The sequence below is a fragment of the Manis javanica genome, chromosome 13 (assembly GCF_040802235.1).
Source record: "Manis javanica isolate MJ-LG chromosome 13, MJ_LKY, whole genome shotgun sequence".
NCBI lineage: Eukaryota > Metazoa > Chordata > Mammalia > Pholidota > Manidae > Manis > Manis javanica.
In genome coordinates this window covers 82,841,856-82,860,087 of record NC_133168.1, presented here as the reverse complement: position 1 = coordinate 82,860,087, position 18,232 = coordinate 82,841,856, and the positions used below count along the sequence as shown (strand labels likewise).

The 18,232-nt window shown below is 36.7% G+C and overlaps 1 protein-coding gene across 1 annotated transcript; it reads left to right on the top strand.

The window, feature by feature from the left end:
* Positions 1-2,941: 2,941 nt before the first annotated feature.
* Positions 2,942-16,397, top strand: LOC108399398 (olfactory receptor-like protein OLF4). The gene is made up of 3 exons (XM_073219468.1): positions 2,942-3,011; positions 14,968-15,035; positions 15,487-16,397. Exons 2-3 carry the CDS (start codon positions 14,981-14,983, stop codon positions 16,395-16,397), a joined length of 966 nt encoding a protein of 321 aa, XP_073075569.1. The 5' UTR covers positions 2,942-3,011; positions 14,968-14,980.
* The last annotated feature ends 1,835 nt before the right edge of the window (positions 16,398-18,232 follow it).

The following is an 18,232-nucleotide window of genomic DNA, read 5'->3' as shown; positions in this document are numbered from 1 at the left end:
CTGTTGAGAAGTCTGATGATATCCTGATGGGATTTCCTTTGTAGATGACCTTTTTTTTTTCTCTCTCTTGCTGCCTTTAAAACCATTTGTTTTTCTTTTATTGTTGCCATTGTAACTATTATATGTCTTGGTGTTGTCCTCTTTGGGTCCCTTCTGTTGGGAGTTCTGTGGGCTTCCATGGTCTGAGAAAGTATATCTTCCCCCAGCTTGGGTAAGTTTTCAGTCATTATTTCTTCAGAGACACTTTCTATCCCTTTTTGTCTCTCTTCTTCTACTGCTACCCCTATTATGCAAATATTGCTCCATTTGGATAGGTCACACAGTTCTCTTAATATTCTTTCTTTCCTAAAGATCCTGTTATCTCTCTGTGCCTCAGCTTATCTGTATTCCTGCTATCTGATTTCTATTTCATTAACAGTCTCTTGCACCCCATCCAGTCTGCTCTTGTGTCCTTCTATTTACTGTTTCATTTCTGTTATGTCCCTCCGGACATTATCCCTTACTCTTGCATATTTCTCTGCAGGGCCATCAGCATGGTTATGTCTTTTATTTTGTATTCTTTTCCAGGAAGTTATATCTATCTTAGCAGGCCCTCTCTCTGGCATTGTTTGAGTGATTTTGGACTTGACCTGGTTCTTCTGCCTTTTCATGGTGATAGAAATGATCACCAGAGCAGGTGGCACAAGTGTCAGCTGAGAGAACAATGTCCCTTCCTGCTTGCTGGTGGCCTTGCCCTTCTCCACTGCCTCTGCTGTTTACCCGCACACTTGGAGCAGTCCTTGGGTTAATTCCCTAAGCTGCTGTGAGTGAGGTGGTCCTCGGGATGGAATAGCACACTGTAGGGGGTTACAGGCACATGGTGTGTATTCTCCTGTGAGAACATGCCCCTTTGTGCCTTCTAGACTTTGCTCCAGCTTCCTCTGCCTGTGCCAGTTGTCTGTGTGCTGGTGGCAGCCTGTGGGTCTGGCCTGGTTATCTGCATTCTGGGAGAAGATTGTGTTGTTGCTGTAGTCATGGCTGCTCCCTAGCTGGTCCGCAGAAGTGGTGTGTCAGCCAGTTTTCTTGCAGTGCTGGCAGGGGTGAATGAATGGTAGGCTGCTTATTGCTGTGAGAAGCTTCATACCTGCATTTCCACCTTGGGGTTTGGGGTGCCTGCAGTTCCTTAAGATTCCCAGCATGTTGGGCTCTGTGTGCTGGGGTGATTTTGCCCACTTGTTAAGCCCTTTTCCTTTTAAGACTTTTAATGCACCCACTTTTCTTTTGTACCACCAGAGCCAGCTGTGGGCACCTGCTCACAGTCTCCATCTTGGATTTCACTTTTCTGTTTCTCTAATATCCAGTACACACCTAATATCAATTACTAGGGCTGGTTATTTAGCAGTCCTGTGCTTCCACTACCTCCCCATTCTGATTCTTTTCCTCCCACTGGTGAGCTGGGGTGGGGGAGTGCTCGGGTCCCACAGGGTCATGGCTTTGTATCTTACCCTTTTCTTGAGATGCCGAGTTCTCACAGATGTAGATGTAGCCTGGATGTTGTACTGTATCTTCTTGTCTATCTTTTAGGCATAGTTGTATTTGCTGTATTTTCAAAATATATATTATTTGGGAAGGAGATTTCCCCACCCTACCCACACTGCCATCTTGAGCACCTCTGCCAAGATTTTTCATTTTTGACTGTGTATCTGTACTGAGAAAGATCAAGGCCAAGGAATGCTTGCAAACATGTCTTTGCAACAACTGCACATTAAACATACAGGTCTCAGTATATTCTCACACTCAGAGTATTCAAGTGAAATAAATTATTTTATATGGAGAAAGGGGGATGCCCACCAGCTTTATTTTGCACTCATTTTATTACCTGTGAGGCTGAATATTTATGTGGATTTATTGGCCATTTTATTTTTTGATGCAAATTGTGCCAGTTCTTTTGCTTTTGTATAGAAGGGTTGGGCTGTATTTATTCCCATTTTTCAGTGCATTCCTTCAAAGAATTGAAGTTTTTTCACAAATTGGCTGTTTGCTAGTGAGGCTTTCTATGTGTATAGAGATATTTGAGGGGAACTGGAAGGACATACATTTTGACTGGCCAAATCTATTAATTGATCATACTGTATTCTCTCCATTACTGTTTCATTTTTTATCTTTCTCAAATAACTGAGCTGTCACTTTAATATTATTTAGTCTCAAATGCTCTAAATAAAATGATAAAATTCCTTTGCATCTTTTATGCTACTAAACTACCCTTTATACCTATTTCCAACTAGTTTTCATTTATTTACTTATTTAACTTTCTGGGATGCAGTTGGTTTCTGAAATTTGGATCCCCTTTGGCCATCATTTGGAAAGTATTTTTCCTTGTGAATGACTAATGAGAAACCTGAATCTTCCATAAGCATACTTGAATCTACGTGTTTATGTATAAAATAAAATATAAGTGAGATTCTGCTTCCTGTGTGCATTTTAAAAGCTATCTATTAAATATATATAGTAAATATAAACATATTAGTAATTATATATCAACAAATATATATGTCTTTGGCAGTTTAATACTGAACTAGTGACCCATGTTGATGTGCAGGAAAACAGAAGTCCCAGGATCCTCACCTGATCCTAATTTAATCTCCCCTATTGTATATGTGCAATGATGTAATACTTAGTCTTCTGTGCAGGCACAGACTTATATATATGTTGATGATAAGCCATTATTGGCAGTGTTGCTGAAACGTTCTCCCAGTGCTAAGAGCACATCGTAGAGAAGAGAATGAGAAGCAGGAGAGGAGGAGAAAAGAGTCTGGAGGCCAGGGCAGAGCCTTGGGGAGAGGCTGTGATGGAGGCTGATGGGATTCTAGTGCTTGACATGCTACCATGAGAATAAAGCTTGGTGTAAGCCCCTTTTTACCCCAAAATGTCCTGTTGTCATTTTTCTGTCTCATTGAATACAGAGTGAACCAGGGCTGAAAACCTCAGGTGATATATGACAACATTAAATTACTTCTCTTTCATGTCTTTAGGTAAGTTAATTGTATATTTTCATTCAATTTTGTTACATGCAGTTCTTTGAAATCAGTACACTTAACCTAATTTCATTCTCACTGACATTTTTCATAAGTTTGTACTTTCTCTAAAATTTTTCTTCTTCTATTATGAACACATGTATATGCATACACTTTTATGCAAATGCATGAATCGAGTCCTATGCACACCATAAATGTTCTTTATGTTAAGGGCAATCCTTTTCTCCTATCTTTCCCCCTTTCCTTCTTACTAAGTAGTGTCTGAGAGACATATAAGAAGATAAATGAACAGAGACAAACAAAACAAATGAGCAAAAACACAGAAGCAGATGCATACATACAGACAGCAAAGTGACATGCCAAAAAGGAAGGGATGGTGGATTGGAGAACATGGTTAATGAGATAAAAATATACAAACTTCCAGTTATAAAATAAATTAGTCATGGAGATGAAAAGTAAAGCATAGGGAATATAGCCTATAATACTGTAATAGTTTTGTGGGATGAAGGAGGTAACTGCTCATATCACGATGAGAATTTTATAATGTATATAATAGTTGAATCACTATGTTGTATACCAGAAGCCACTACAATATTATATGTCAACTATTTCAACCAAAAATTTTTACAAAATTAAAAACATTCTCTCAAATCAACTACCATAATGTTGATTCAACGTTGTTTTGAAACCATGCTATTTAACCTGGTTTCATACTACTGATCATTTAAAATACCTCCTAAATTTTCATTTTCCTCAAATTATTTCTAGATTAAGATGTATATGTGAAAATACAGTGGTGAACAAACAGGTGAATCCCCACTTGTTTGAAGCTTGCATTATAATGGTAAAGTCAGAGTATATTCAAATAAATATGTCTTACATAATGTCTTCAAACAAATAACATGAAAAAAGTTATTCAGAGTAAGAAGATGGATTGCTATGGCATCTGCAGAATATTATAAAGTATGGCCTGGGAGGATTTTGTATGTTGGATGGATTCTAGAACCAGGACTAGAGTGTGTCCACTGGACTTGTCCAAAAAGAAATAAAAACTCAAAGCCCTAAAATAACAAAGAAATAATGCCACATAAGAACAGGGAGAAAGAGGCTTCCTTTGACTTCCACAGGACCATATGAAACCACCTGGTCAAATAAATAGGGAATAGGCCCAGAAAAAACATGTCTTCTAGTGGTTGCATATAAAAAATTTCTAACTTTTATTACGTTTTATATATATACTTTTGTGAAGTTTTTTTTGTTTCATTTTATCTTTTTTTGTCTTAGGGTATTAAATCTGTAAGGTATTTGACAAAATAAAGATATCACTAGTTTTATCTTTTATATAAATACCTTTCTCTTAAAAGATCTCCTGGTCATGAATGAGATACAATGGGAGTTGAAATGTCAATAAATTAATTTTTCTACTTTTTGAACTTTTCCTGGGAATGAAGGGTTAGTGAGGAGTTGAAACGTCACCAGAACAAAAGAAGCTTCTCTTCTTCTCAGTCTCACAGGGACTATTTTTTGCTTACTGGATCTTTTTACCTCATTTTGTCTCTCCACATCTCTATTGATTTATTTATAAAACTTCTCATAATTCCCTCTATTGCTGATTAACTTTCTAACACTGGCTCACTTTTCTGGACTTGAACTTCTGAAACAATAATCTTCCCGAGGGCTTTGACCTGGAGAGTGCCTCTGCCAGGGATACACTTCCCCAGACATGCTCAGGGTTCCGGATATTACTTTGTTGAGGTGTACTACTGGTTTTTGTATGTTGATATTATATCCTGTATCTTTATTGAATTCATTGATTTGATTTTTATTTATTTTTTGGTAGAGTCTTTAGGAATTTCTATATATAAAATCATGACATCTGCAAATAGAGACAGTTTTATTTCTTCCTTGCCAAGGAGGATGTCTTTTATTTATTATTCTTGCCTGATTGCTTTGTACCATTGTCTTGCCTGATTACTTCCAGTAATTCCATGAAGAATAGGAATGGTGGGAGTAATCACCCTTCTGTTGCTCCTGATTATAGATGTAAATATTCCATATTTTCACAATTTAGTATGTTGATGGCTTCCATAAATATAACATATGTTGTCATAAAAGGCCTTAAATATTGCCAGAAGGTACTGAACTTGGAACACTGTCAGCAATCAATGTATTATTTAAGAATGAATAATAGAATTTCTCATTAACTGTGGGATACTTGACAACCTGGGAAAAAACTATGTGGAAAACTTTCTAAGTCAGAGACAGCACATGGGGGAATCTGACAAGGAGTCCAGATCCCCACACAGAATATTGACATTAATATCCTAACTGCAAAATGTAAATTTAGCATTTCAGTGTTGTGAATAACACAAATTTGTGTGATAATTAATCATGTAATTTTTCTCCTTTCTTGAACTCACTTTCACCACATGGAACCAGGGAACCTCATGGGAGTTTCAGAATTTCTTCTTCTGGGATTTTCAGAGACACCAGATCTGCAGCCCATAAAATGATGATTTTCCTCTCCTTGTACCTGATCACTGTGTTTGGAAACCCACCCATTATCCTGGCCACCAACTCTAACTCTCACCTCAAAATGACCATGTTCTTCTTCCTCTAAAACATTTCAGGTATTTGTTTACCTACACCACCGTCCCAAAGATGCTGCTGAACATATAGACCCAGAGGAAAGGTATAGTCTATGAAGACTGCATATATTTCATATGTAGCTTTTCATACAGTTTTAAGGGTTGGATCACTTTGTACTGACTCTGATACGTGTCCATTTGCCACTCCCTGCACGACATGGTCATCATGAACCCTCAGCTCTTTGCACTGCTGGTTCTGCTGTCCTGGAGCATCAGTTCCCTACTTCCATCTGACAAACAATAGTGTTGCAGCTGTACATCTACACAGACATGGAAATCTCCCACTATCTCTGTGACCTTAATCAGGTGGGCCAGCTTGCCTGTTCTGACACGTTCACACAGTGCTGGATCTGCAGCTGGGTTGCTGGGTGGTGGACCCTCCCTTGTGTCCTTTACACTAAGATAGCTTCCTCCATATGTGAACCCTCCTCAGCTAATGGGAACTATAAAGCATTTTATACCTCTGCATTTCACCTCTCAGTTGTCTCCTTATTTTATTGTCCAAGTCTACGAGTGCACCTCAGCTCTGCTGAAACCCCCCCAGCTCACACTCAAATGCAGCAGCCTGGGTGCTGTACACTATGGTCACATCCATGCTGAACCCCTTCACTTACACTTTCAGAAATACTTAAAAAAGTCTCTGGAATATTTGTTGGGAATACTTTAAAAGGAATATTTGCTCTTGGCTGAAGGAGGCCCCATGATTGTAGAGCTCAGTTCTTCAGAGTCAGGAATTGTAATTCTTTGATCAGACTGTGGAAGTAGAGCCTACATGTATGTACATTTATGCGTACATCAATTCTTTGCATACCACTACCTTAAATGCCCTACCTGAAAATGTCATATTTAACATACAGTGCATTTTATAGCTGGTCATTGAGTTTGATTCTCCTAGTTAGGATCCTGTTCTCCGGTTCAGTGTCACTATGCCAAACATAGACCTTGTGAGAAGCCAGTCATCAAATGCATGTCTCTAAGGGGTCTTCACTGAAAGACAAATTTTAATAACTGGATTGATATATATGGCCCCAGAATCAGAGATAACCTTAAATATGATATGGAGCAAACTTCTAAATCATACAGTATATTACTATGCACTCTGTTCATGCTACTTTTCATGCTGTTCATCTGCTCATGGGATGATGGAGGATTGGTGTCTGTGTGTAAGGAGGTTTATACATATGAGTGAAGGATTGGCCATTGAAAATATGTTTTATTGAATTATCATCTTGTTTCTGTGAAAAATAATTCCCAGTGCTGCTAATAATATGACTCCTTGCCTTGCTCTAAATGAAACATCTCCCTGTTTCTAAGATTTATTATAACCACTAAAGTGATGGTGAATGTTCATTATTAATGTTATGCATTATATATCTTTTATGCTCAGGAACCTATTCATCTTTATGGCCAAAGAATGACTCAAAAGACAGCTTTGACTTTTGTAAAGTCATTTCAATCAGGGTCACCTTTTTTCTACACAAACATACATGTCCTTTTGATATTTCCTGGTTATCTGTGCAGGAACCTATGAAACATTTTTGAAGCAGTTGTCTGAAATAAATTAATAACAGAGTAACCACAGATGATCTCTTTTAAAAAATAACAAATGCCAACAATAAGCAGCAGAAGATTGTTAGAATTTTCCTTTTTTATGTTCACTTTGTTTGTTGCACGAGTTAGCTATTGCAGCATAAGTCATACTAAAATAAAATGATGCCACTGGATGGGAAGGAGTTGTTCTGACCTGTGAGTCTGTGAACTGTGATTTTTAAGGCTGTGTATGACATGCATGGCCATGGTGCTCTTCTCTCTTAAACCAAATATGATCAGTTAACTCTATATCCCTATATTTAGCTTCTATATCATGGAAAAATGAGTATCAAGAAGGAATTGTTTGAATTTACTTCTACTGTTCCTTTATCCATATATGACACTCTGCTTTCTTCCCAGTTATAAGGCATATTTCCTACCACTGCTCTGTGTGAATCAGCCATCGATGCTCTTGATCTTCACCTGATCAATGCACCACTAGATTTTTGTACCTGCTAACCAATGTACTGCAGTATAATTACTTACTATAAGCCACAGATATGTTTAAAATGTACGACTGGTGAATTAAAGAAACCATACAAATGTTACAATACACATTAAATGTTTCCATTTTGTTATCTTTCAAGAAAATACACAAGAAGCTTTAATGACATTTTTATGCAATAATTAAAATTTTAATTTCCCTAAGCCTCAACTTCCTTATTTCTGAAGGTAATGTGGGACAGCAAACATAGCTCCAGACAAATGTTGCAAGAAATAAATGAAATGTGTGGACATATTTGTTGAAGTATAGGAAATGTTCGGGGGGTTATGTGTGTGTGTATGTGTGTTTATTTGTATACAATATTATTTCAAAGAAATATACTCAGTCAGATATATGTAAATAAACATTTATAATCTGATGATTAAATTTGAAAAAGTGGTGGAGAGGACAGATATGAAAAGAATGAACATGTGAATTGAATGAAATTAGAGGAATATAGAATTTTAGGCACAAAGAATGAATTAAACAGTAGACATAAATTTAAAGGATGAATTACTTTTCATAGCTTAATGCACCAAAGACATCAAAATCTGAAACACATTTCCTTTTATGCAATAATAAATACTCTAAGTACTTTACCCACTAAAGAAGCTGAATAATTCCTAATTGATTTTAAATTTCTTCTTCTATTTGTATTCAATTCCTAATGCTAATGGAAAATCACTGCACTAGTAATTTCAACAAACATATTTATGATTTTGGAGTTCTGGAAGCCTGAAATGGGTCCCCTTGTGCAAAAATATATTTGCAGGGCTGGGTTCCTTCTGAAGACTACAGGGAAGAATCTATATATTTTCTTCAGATTATGGGGCAAAAAACCCTAAATATGTTTCTTATAATTAATAAATACTTCATAGTGAGGGACTAAATGACAGCTCTTAACTTGTGATATAAGTACACAATTCCTCATTGTTCAGTAAAGGTGTCATGAAGCCAAGTAGGTTGGGGCTCAAGATTTATATCAAAGGAAATTATTTCTCCTCCTTGTTGAACTGAAGGGAAATTTTGTGCAGAATTGAGGGTGTGTCTCTACCAAAAGTCAAAATTTTGTGGATTCAAGGGGTCTAATGAAGACAGGTTGGTCAGTCCTAAATTTGGAGAAAATTTTCATTCAGGACTGGCATACTGTGTTGGGAAGTGAGGACTCTGGAAGCCAGCAGATTTCATAAGGAAGGATTAATAAAAACAAGATTCATTTGATACTAACCTGGTTTATTGGGAACCCAGAATCTCCAGGAAAACTCTCCTTTCTGTACAGTCCAGTGTCCCACAGGGAGATCATGTGCTTAGAGGCTGGAGTAACAAGACAGAAATATGCCTAATGAGCTGACACAAATAGCTGTATATCTCCTCTTCTCTGCTGGAGTCCCTCAGCATGCGCCGCCTTGGGCTGCATGAGACGTGGTTGTTGAGTCCTAAGCGTGGCTGTGGGGCAGATGCTCTACTCCTTCCTGTTGTCTTGTCTGGAAACGGGGCTTCAGTCTCCATCATCTACCAACCAGGAGGAATTTGCACTTTCACCCAAGAACTTTCCTCTCAGCATTCCCAACCAGGTGAGCTCAGGAGCCCAGTAGGTAATTCAGGAAAGGGTCAGATAGAATCAAAACCAAGCTCATATGCCTGAGGTCAATGACAGGCACCAGCTTGCCCAAACTAAGAGTGATTGCTACAGTTGTTCACAAACATGCAATCTATGTATAATGCCTTAGAGAGAAGTGAACACTGAGCTCAGCAACATGTGGATGATTGTTGACAATTAAATGATGTAAGCCTAGTTAGAGGGGAAAATGGCAGGCATAAAGTTCTTTCAGTAAATATAGAACATATTCAAGGAGTTTTGCAGTCTTTAAGAGAGTAGGGAAATAGTGTATTTGTGTGGAGGGATGTCCAGTGAAGTGAGGGGATTTCTTTTTTATATTTAAGATGGGGCATACTTGATGATGTTTCTATATTGATGAGATAGATCCAGACCCTTGCAATTTTAGTGCATGAGATATTCATTTTACAGTATCTTATCCCATTCTGGGTAGCCATATGAAGATAATTTTATTTGGTTTGCAAAATTGGGGTATGCTAAATAGATTTACTTTGCAATTATTTCATCAGCTGTGAAGCTGAATATAGTTGTGGGTTAGTTTTTTTTACTTGTTTCTGTACTGTAAATTGTCTTCAGAAGCTCTTTACATGTGTGTGGCAGTGTGATGTTTTTATTCCTGTTTTTGACTGCATTGTTACAAACAAGGAATTGGAACTTTTCTGCATTTTTCACTAATTTTTCTTATTCATGAAAATTGGTATATGTGGGGAGTGTGTATTAGTTGTCTGGGGTCACATCTATCATTCAGTCAATGTGTTCTCATTGCTTTTATATTTTTCTTATTGAAAACTCAACTGTCTCCTTAATATTCTTCACTTGCAAATCCTTCCAGCAAACAAAAGGGAAAAGACATGTTCTTTGGTATACTTGCTGGTAGTAAATCTTCCTTCATACATTATTTCCAACTTGATTTCACATTTTTTATTGTTATATTCTTATGTTCCTTTAGCTTTTTGTGATTAGATATATTTGGAAAGTTGCATAATCTTTGATTATTATCTGAAAGGCATTCTTTTTCACATGTGACTAAAGATCTCCTTCCTCTCCATGAACATATTTGAATCCATATGACCTTACGTAAAATGAAGCTGTAAGTCAGATAGTGCTTCCTGTGCAATTTTAAAGTCCCCTTTCTTATAGTCTTTGGATTCAGTGTGGAATTAGAGAGCCAAGTTGATATCATTAAATTATTTTATGTGCTTTTATTTGTTAGTTTTATATTCTCATGCAATTTTGTTTCAAAAGTTGTTTGGAAGTCACTCTACTTAACCTAGTTTCTTTCTTACTGACAATCTCTATTCAGTAAGCTCGTGGTTTCTTTTTAAACTTCTCTTCCTATGTTACGCACACATGTATGTTCATCCATCTTTACACAAATGCATGAACAGCATCTAAGGTGTTCTTCAAGTTTTATTGAAGGTTTTTTCTATTTTGTTTCCACTTTCCCTTCGTACTCAGTAAAACCTCATGCACTTGTCTGCAATCAAGTAGTACAGTGCTGATTCATTATTTCAGTGTCTGCGTACTATTTCTTGGTTTGGCATCACTCACACTTTGAAAGCCTTTTACATTCTCCCTCAGTAACTTGATATTTCAACAATAAGCAAGAATATTTTAAGATTATGTTAAAACTCTGGTTCTTCACTGGAGGCAATACTGTTCTCCCAGGACACATTATGCAATGTCCAGAGATGTCTTTGTCTGTCACGCGCTGAGGGATGAGTAGAGGCCAGGGGTGGTCTGAACATCCTATACTGCCCGGGACTCACCACCACAGGGAGCAGTCCGGACCAGAATGTCTCTCCATATGCTGAGACACCCCAGGAGAAGGATACCTGTGTTTCTATATTTATAGCAGTACCAGATTGTTTTCCAGTCTTGTGACATTTCAGATTTCAGTCAGCAAAATTAGAGAGTACTTCTTTACTACCTGTTTGAAAATTCCAAATTCAATCAATGTGACAGCACTTTAAGGGTTTCCCTAGGCTGATTGGTATGATAGAGATTTGGGGTTGTTTTCTTAAACTATTACTGAGTTTGATAAAAAATTAATATATTTGATCATTTTTTGTTCATTTATATGATCATATATGTTCATATGTTATAGCCCAGATGTCTACATGTTTCAGCATTTCAAAAGAGTTTTTAAATAACTATTTCCCAACAGGCATTTGGTTGCACATTTTTGGCCAAAAGATGCTTAAAAATTTATGTAAGTGTACCTATTTTCTTACATCTGAGGTTCTTGCCTTATGAGATGGTTTTGTCCACCTGCAGATTTTATGTTTTTTTTCTACCTGCACATCTAAAATGTATAAGTCACTGTTTTTTGAAGATATCGGAGGGCAGGGAGAACATTTATTTCCCTCCAAACAGGAGACTGTCATTTTGCATAGTTTCAGCTAGTGTTTAAACCTGCATTCAACATTACTTACTAAAGTTGTTTTGAAATCACTCCATTAAAGTTGTTTTCATTTTCCCTTCATCCTTTTTATTTCAAAATTTTTCATATTCACAAAGTTGTTTCATATAAACTCACATCTATTCACATGTGTATGTGAATACAAAGGTGAGCAGAGCAGGTGCAGTCCCTGCTCTTTTGGATCATGCTGTCTAACTGGAAAGACAGAGTACAATAAAATGAATTTATTATGACTTACTGTCCTCAGGCATCATCATGAAAAGTCTACTTAACACCCTCCACCTTACATAATTACAAAGACTTTTGTTTCCTTGTGAAGAGAATTTTTAAAGATCTAGTTCTATAGCATCTTTGAAATATATATAAAGCAGTATTCTTATTTATAACATAAATATAGTGATCATGTTGTACATTACATTCCCCAGAACTTATCATAGAACTAGAGGTTGTACCTTTTGATGATCACCACCAATTTCTCCACCCACCTACCACCTCCCTCAGGAAATCACACATCTTATCTGTGTTTTTTGACTTTTTGGATATTCTGCACTTACGTGAGATCACACAATATTTGTCTTTGACTGATTTCACTTAGCATAATGCTTTCAAGGTCCACCCATGTTGTTGCATTTGGCAAGATTTCTTTTTATGGCTGAATGGTTTTCTAGTCTACATGTGCATATAAATACACATCATGTTTCTTTCCTTAATCTTTTCCTCTACTGATAGATACTTGTGTTGTTTCAGTGTCTTGCCGATTGTGAATAAGCCTTCAATGAACACAGGAGTGTAAATATCAATTAAATAAGATATCATCAGTTCTTTGCATATAGCCCAGAAGTGATCATAGTCTAGTTCTATTTTCCATTTTTTTGAGAAAACTGCATAGTATTTTACACAATGGAAATACCACAAATGATTAAATTTGCACAAATTGCATTAACACCAAGGGTGCAAAGGGTTCACATTTCTCCATATTCTTGCCAACATTTCTTATCTTTTGTCTTTTCATGATAGCCCTTCTAAAAGGGATGAGATTACATCTCATTTGCCTTTGATTGAACTTTTGCTAATGACTAGTGATGTTGAGCACCTTTTCATGCACCTGTTGGCCATTTGAATGTCTTCTTTGGAGACACATCTATTCAGGTCCTTTACACAGTTATTTATTTGCATTTATTTTCTAGTGAGTTGTGTGAGTATCTCATATATTTTGGTTATTAGATATCTTCTCGCACGTGTGGTTTGCAAAATTTTTTCCCTAATCCATTGGTTTTGTTCTCATTTCACTGTTTTTTTCCTTCTGTACTTGTTTTTCATTTTGATGTAGTCCCACATGTCTAATTTTTATATTCTTGTTTGTGCTCTAGGTGTCAAATCTAAAAAATCTTTGCGAAGATTTGTCTGAAGAATTTCTTTTCTATGTTTTCTTTTAGGATGTTAATGGTTTCAGATCTTACATTTATGCTTTTTAATTCTTTTCAAGTTAATTTTTGTGAAGGCTTTAGGATAAGGTCTATCTTCCTTATTTTATATGGAATATCCAGTTTTTGCAGTACCACTTATCAAAAAGACTTTGTTCTTTGTCCTTTCTCCATTGAGTCATCTTGGCTCCCTTGTCAAATGTTAACTGACTGCATATTAATGGGTTTATTTCTGGTCTCTTTATTCTTTTACATAGGTCTGGGTTTTTGCTTTTATGCCATTGACATGCTGTTTTTTAGCACTATAGCTTTGCAATGTAGTTTGAAACCAGGGAGTGTGATAACTCCCTGTTTGGTCTTCTTTCTCAGGATTGCCTTGGGTATTCATGGTCTTTTGTGGTTTCACATGAATTTAAGGATTGATTTTTCTAAATCTATGAAAAAGGCCATTGGAATCAAGATAAAGATTGCACTGAAATTGTACATTCTTTGAATTGTATGGACATTTTAACAGTATTAATTCTTTCTATCCATGAACACGAGATACTTTTCCATTTACTTACATCTTTGTCTATTACTTTCACCAATGTCTTATAGTTTTCAGTGTAGAGATCTTTTACCTTCTTGGTTAAATTTACTCCTATGTGGAACCCTCCTACACTGTTGGTGGGAATGTAAATTAGTTAAACCATTGTGGAAAACAATATGGATGTTCCTCAAAAAACTAAAAATAGAAATATCATTCATCCATTAATTCTGATCCTCAGAATTTACCCAAAGAAAACAAGATCCCTGATTAAAAAAGACATATGCACGCCTTTGTTTATCACAGCACTATTTACAGTAGCCAATATGGAAGCAACCTAAGTGTCCATCAGTAGATGAATGGAGAAAGAAGAGGTGGTACATATCCACAATGTAAAATTATTCAGTTGTAAAAATAAACAAATCCTACCATTTGCAACAACATGGATGGAGCTAGAGGGTATTCTGCTCAGTGAAATAAGCCAGGCAGAGAAAGACAAGTACCAAATGATTTCACTCATTTGAGGAGTATAACAACAAAACAAAACTGGAGGAACAAAAGAGCAGCAGACTCACAGACTCCAAGAAGGGACTAGTGGTTACCAAAGGGAAGAGGTTTGGGTGAGTGGGTGGGTAGGGAGGGAGTAGGGGATTGAGGGGCACTATAATTAGCAATCACAATACGGGTAGTTCCTGGGGAAGGCAGTACAGCATGGAGAAGACAAGTAATGACTCTATAGCATCTTGCTACACTGATAGACATTGACTGCAATAGGGAAGTGTGGACATGATATCATGGGTGAATGTTGAAACCACAGTTTTCTTAATGTGAAACCTTCATAAGATTGTATATCAATGATACCTTAATTTAAAACAAAATTAAATTGATTTATCCATTTAAGGAATAAAAAACTAAATTAAAAGAAGTAACTAAAAAGTATTCCTAGGCATTTTATTATTTTTGATACTGTTATGAAAAGAATCATTTTCTTTATTTTCTTTTCAGATAATTTGTTGTTAGTATAAACAAGTGATATTAACTTATGTATGTTAATTTATGTATGTTAACTTTTATCCTGCATCTTTTGTTATTTCATTGAACAGATCTAATGTTTTTTTGGTAAAGTCTTTATAATTTTATTAATATAAAATCATGTCATCTACAAATAGAAATAATTTTAATTCTTAGTTTCCAAGTCAGATGTCTTTTATTTATTTTTCTTGCCTGATTGCTCTGTCTAGGTCACCCAGTACCATGTGGAATAGTAGTGGTGAACATGAGCACCTTTGCCTTCCTCCTAATCAAAAAGGTAAAACTTTTACCTTTTCACTGCTCAGTATGATGTTAATTGTGGGATTATCATATAAGGCTTTTAAATATTTTAGGAGCTTTTGTTATTCAACACCTTATACTGATTGCCCAGACATTAGTTGGATCATTTTTGGGTCTCAATATGTTCTCCATTAATAAATGAAAGAATTTATCATTAACTTTGAACATGAATCTTGGGGAAAAATCTAATAGTAGGAACATTTCCTTATCAGAAATGGTATAGATCCATAGGGGGCCAGATCCATACACAGAATTTGACATTAATTTACTGACTGCAAAATATGAATTTAGCATTTTAACAATATCAGGTATACCCATTTATGTGAAAATTAATCATGTTACCTTTTCTCTTCCTTGTACTTAACTTCACAACATGGAATAAGGGAACCTTACAGGAGTTTCAGAATTTCTTCTTCTTGGATTTTCAGAGAGACCAGAACTTCAGCCAGTCATATTTATGCTTTTCCTCTCCATGTACCTGATCACTGTATTTGGGAACCTGCTCATCATCCTAGTTGTCAGCTCAGACTTCCACCTGCACACACCCATGTACTTTTTTCTCTCCAATCTGTCCTTTTTAGACATCTGTTTAACTTCCACTATCATCCCAAAGATGCTGCTGAACATCCAGACGCAGAGCAAAGTTATAACCTATGAAGGCTGCATGACTCAGATGTATTTTTACATGCTCTTGCTAGCATTGGATGACTTCCTCCTGACAGTGATGGCCTATGACCGATATGTGGCCATCTGTCACCCCCTGCACTACACAGTCATCATGAACCCCTGGTTCTGTAGATTGCTGGTTCTGGTGTGCTGGAGCATCAGTATCCTGCATTCCTTGTTACATAGCTTGCTGGGGTTGCGACTGTTCTTCTATACAGACTTGCAAATTCCCCACTTCTTCTGTGAACTTAACCAGATAGTCCAACTTGCCTGTTCTGATGCTTTTCTCAACAATATAGTGATATACTTTGCATCACTGCTGCTGGCTGGTGGTCCCCTTGCTGGGATCATTTACTCCTACTCTAAGATAGTGTCCTCCATAAGTGTGATGTCATCAGCTAAGGGGAAGTATAAAGCATTTTCCACCTGTGCATCTCACCTCACTGTTGTGTCCTTATTTTATTGTACAAGTCTAGGTGTGTACCTTAGTTCTGCTGTTACACAGAGCTCACAGTCAAGTGCAACAGCCTCAGTGATGTATACTGTGGTCACACCCATGCTAAACCCCTTCATCTACAGTCTCAGAAATAAAGACATAAAGGGAGCTCTGAAAACACTTGCTTTGAGTACATTAAAGGGAACACTTCCCCTGGGGATGAAAGAGTACTCATGATCTTAGAGCTCAAATCCTGAGTCAGGACTTGTAATTATTTTATCAGACTGTGGAAGTAGAGTTTATACTTACTTACATTTATGTGTACATCAGTTCTTTCTACATCACTGTGTTAACTGCTCTACCTGAACAAGTCTTCTTTATAAATAATGCAGCTTATAGCTGGTCATTGGGTTTTATTCTCCTAATTAGGATCCATTTTCCTATTCAGCTCAGTGTCATGATGCCCACTGTAGACCTTGTGAAAAACCAGTCTTCAAATGCATGTCTCTAAGAGGGTCTTCATTGAAAGACAAATTTTAATGAATGGATTGATGTACATGGCTTCAGCCAGAGATAACCTTAAATATGATATGTAGCAAAGTTTTAAATCTTGCAATATGTTATGGTGCATGAGGTCCAAAAGACTTTTCATGCTGTTCATCTACTCATTGGATGATTGAGGATTGGTGCCCATGTGTAAGGGGGTTTATACATATGTGTGAAGGACCTACGGACTTCTAAAAGTAATTTTTCTTGAATTATATTTGTTTCTGTGGGAAAACTTCTAGTGATGCTGACTCTGCATTGTTTTAAATGAAATATCACCCTGTTTCTAAGATTTGTCATAACCACTAAAGTGGTGGTGAATGATCATTATCAGCATTATTCATTATATAGCTCTTTAAGCTGAGGAATCTCTTTAACTTTATGATTAAAGAATGACCCAAAAGACATCTTTAATTTTTGTCAAGTCATTTTGATCAGGGTCACCACTTTTCCTACATAAACATACATGTCTTTAAACCTGTCTTGCTTACCTGGGAAGGAACCCATGAGACATTGTTTAAAACAGTTGTCTGAAATATACTAAATAACAGAGTAACCATAGTTGTTGCCTTCAAATATAATAACAAATGCTAACAATAAGCAGTGGAAGATTATTAGAATTGTACTTATTTCTGTTCTCTTTGACTATTGCATCACTTAACTATTGCTGCATAACAATTCATACTAAAAAAATGAAAGGATTTATTTGTATGCTAAGTTGTTCTGAGCTATGAGTCTACATTGTGTTTCTAAGGCTCATACATGACATGTGGCCATGGTGCTTTTATCTCTTGTATTCAGTTTATATCCTCATTTTTACCTTCTATATCATGGAGAAGAGTAACAAATGTGAATCATCGAATTCACTTCTACTGTTCCTGTATCCATATATAACACTTTGCTTTCTTCCCAGTTAGAAGGTATATCTTATACCACTGCTCAGTAAGAATCAGTTATCTGTGCTCTAGATCTTACAGTGATCAATGCACCACTAGATTTTTGTTTCTGAGAATGAATGCTCTGGAGTATAATTACCTGTGATAAGCCACACATATTTGAACTGTACAATTAGGTGAATTTAAGAAGCCATTCAAAATTACAAAACATGTGGGGTAAATGACAGAATTTCCAGAATCCCCTACCTATCCCTAGTTCATTTACATAGCAATAAGTGTTCACCACTATAGCACCACCCATCGATATGGGACAACCGGTGGAGAGAAAACAGCCATTCTCTCCTCTCTTCCATTCCTGACTCATAATTGGTCTGGCATCTGCCAGTCACCAAAGACCCGCCAATGGAGTTGCTCCTGGAAGGAGAGGGTGGGAAGTAGAGAGCATGTCATGTGGGCAGAGCATGAGACTTGCCAGAGGAGACAGATGGGGCTGGTTGTTGCTAGCAAATTCAAGCAAGCTGTGACCAATAAAAATGGTTTCTCCCAATCTATCCTTTCACTTGATTTATTTTGGTTTCAGTGGTTTCATAGGGGATTTGCCCTGGGCTGGGAACACCCCTCCTCACAGAG

Bases quoted from the DNA above. Each gene is read 5' to 3' on its own strand.
- LOC108399398 (XM_073219468.1), top strand. From the start codon at position 14,981: ATGTGGAATAGTAGTGGTGAACATGAGCACCTTTGCCTTCCTCCTAAT. The intron at 15,036-15,486 runs GTAAAACTTTTA...TTGGATTTTCAG, and splicing joins CCTTCCTCCTAATCAAAAAG to AGAGACCAGAACTTCAGCCA.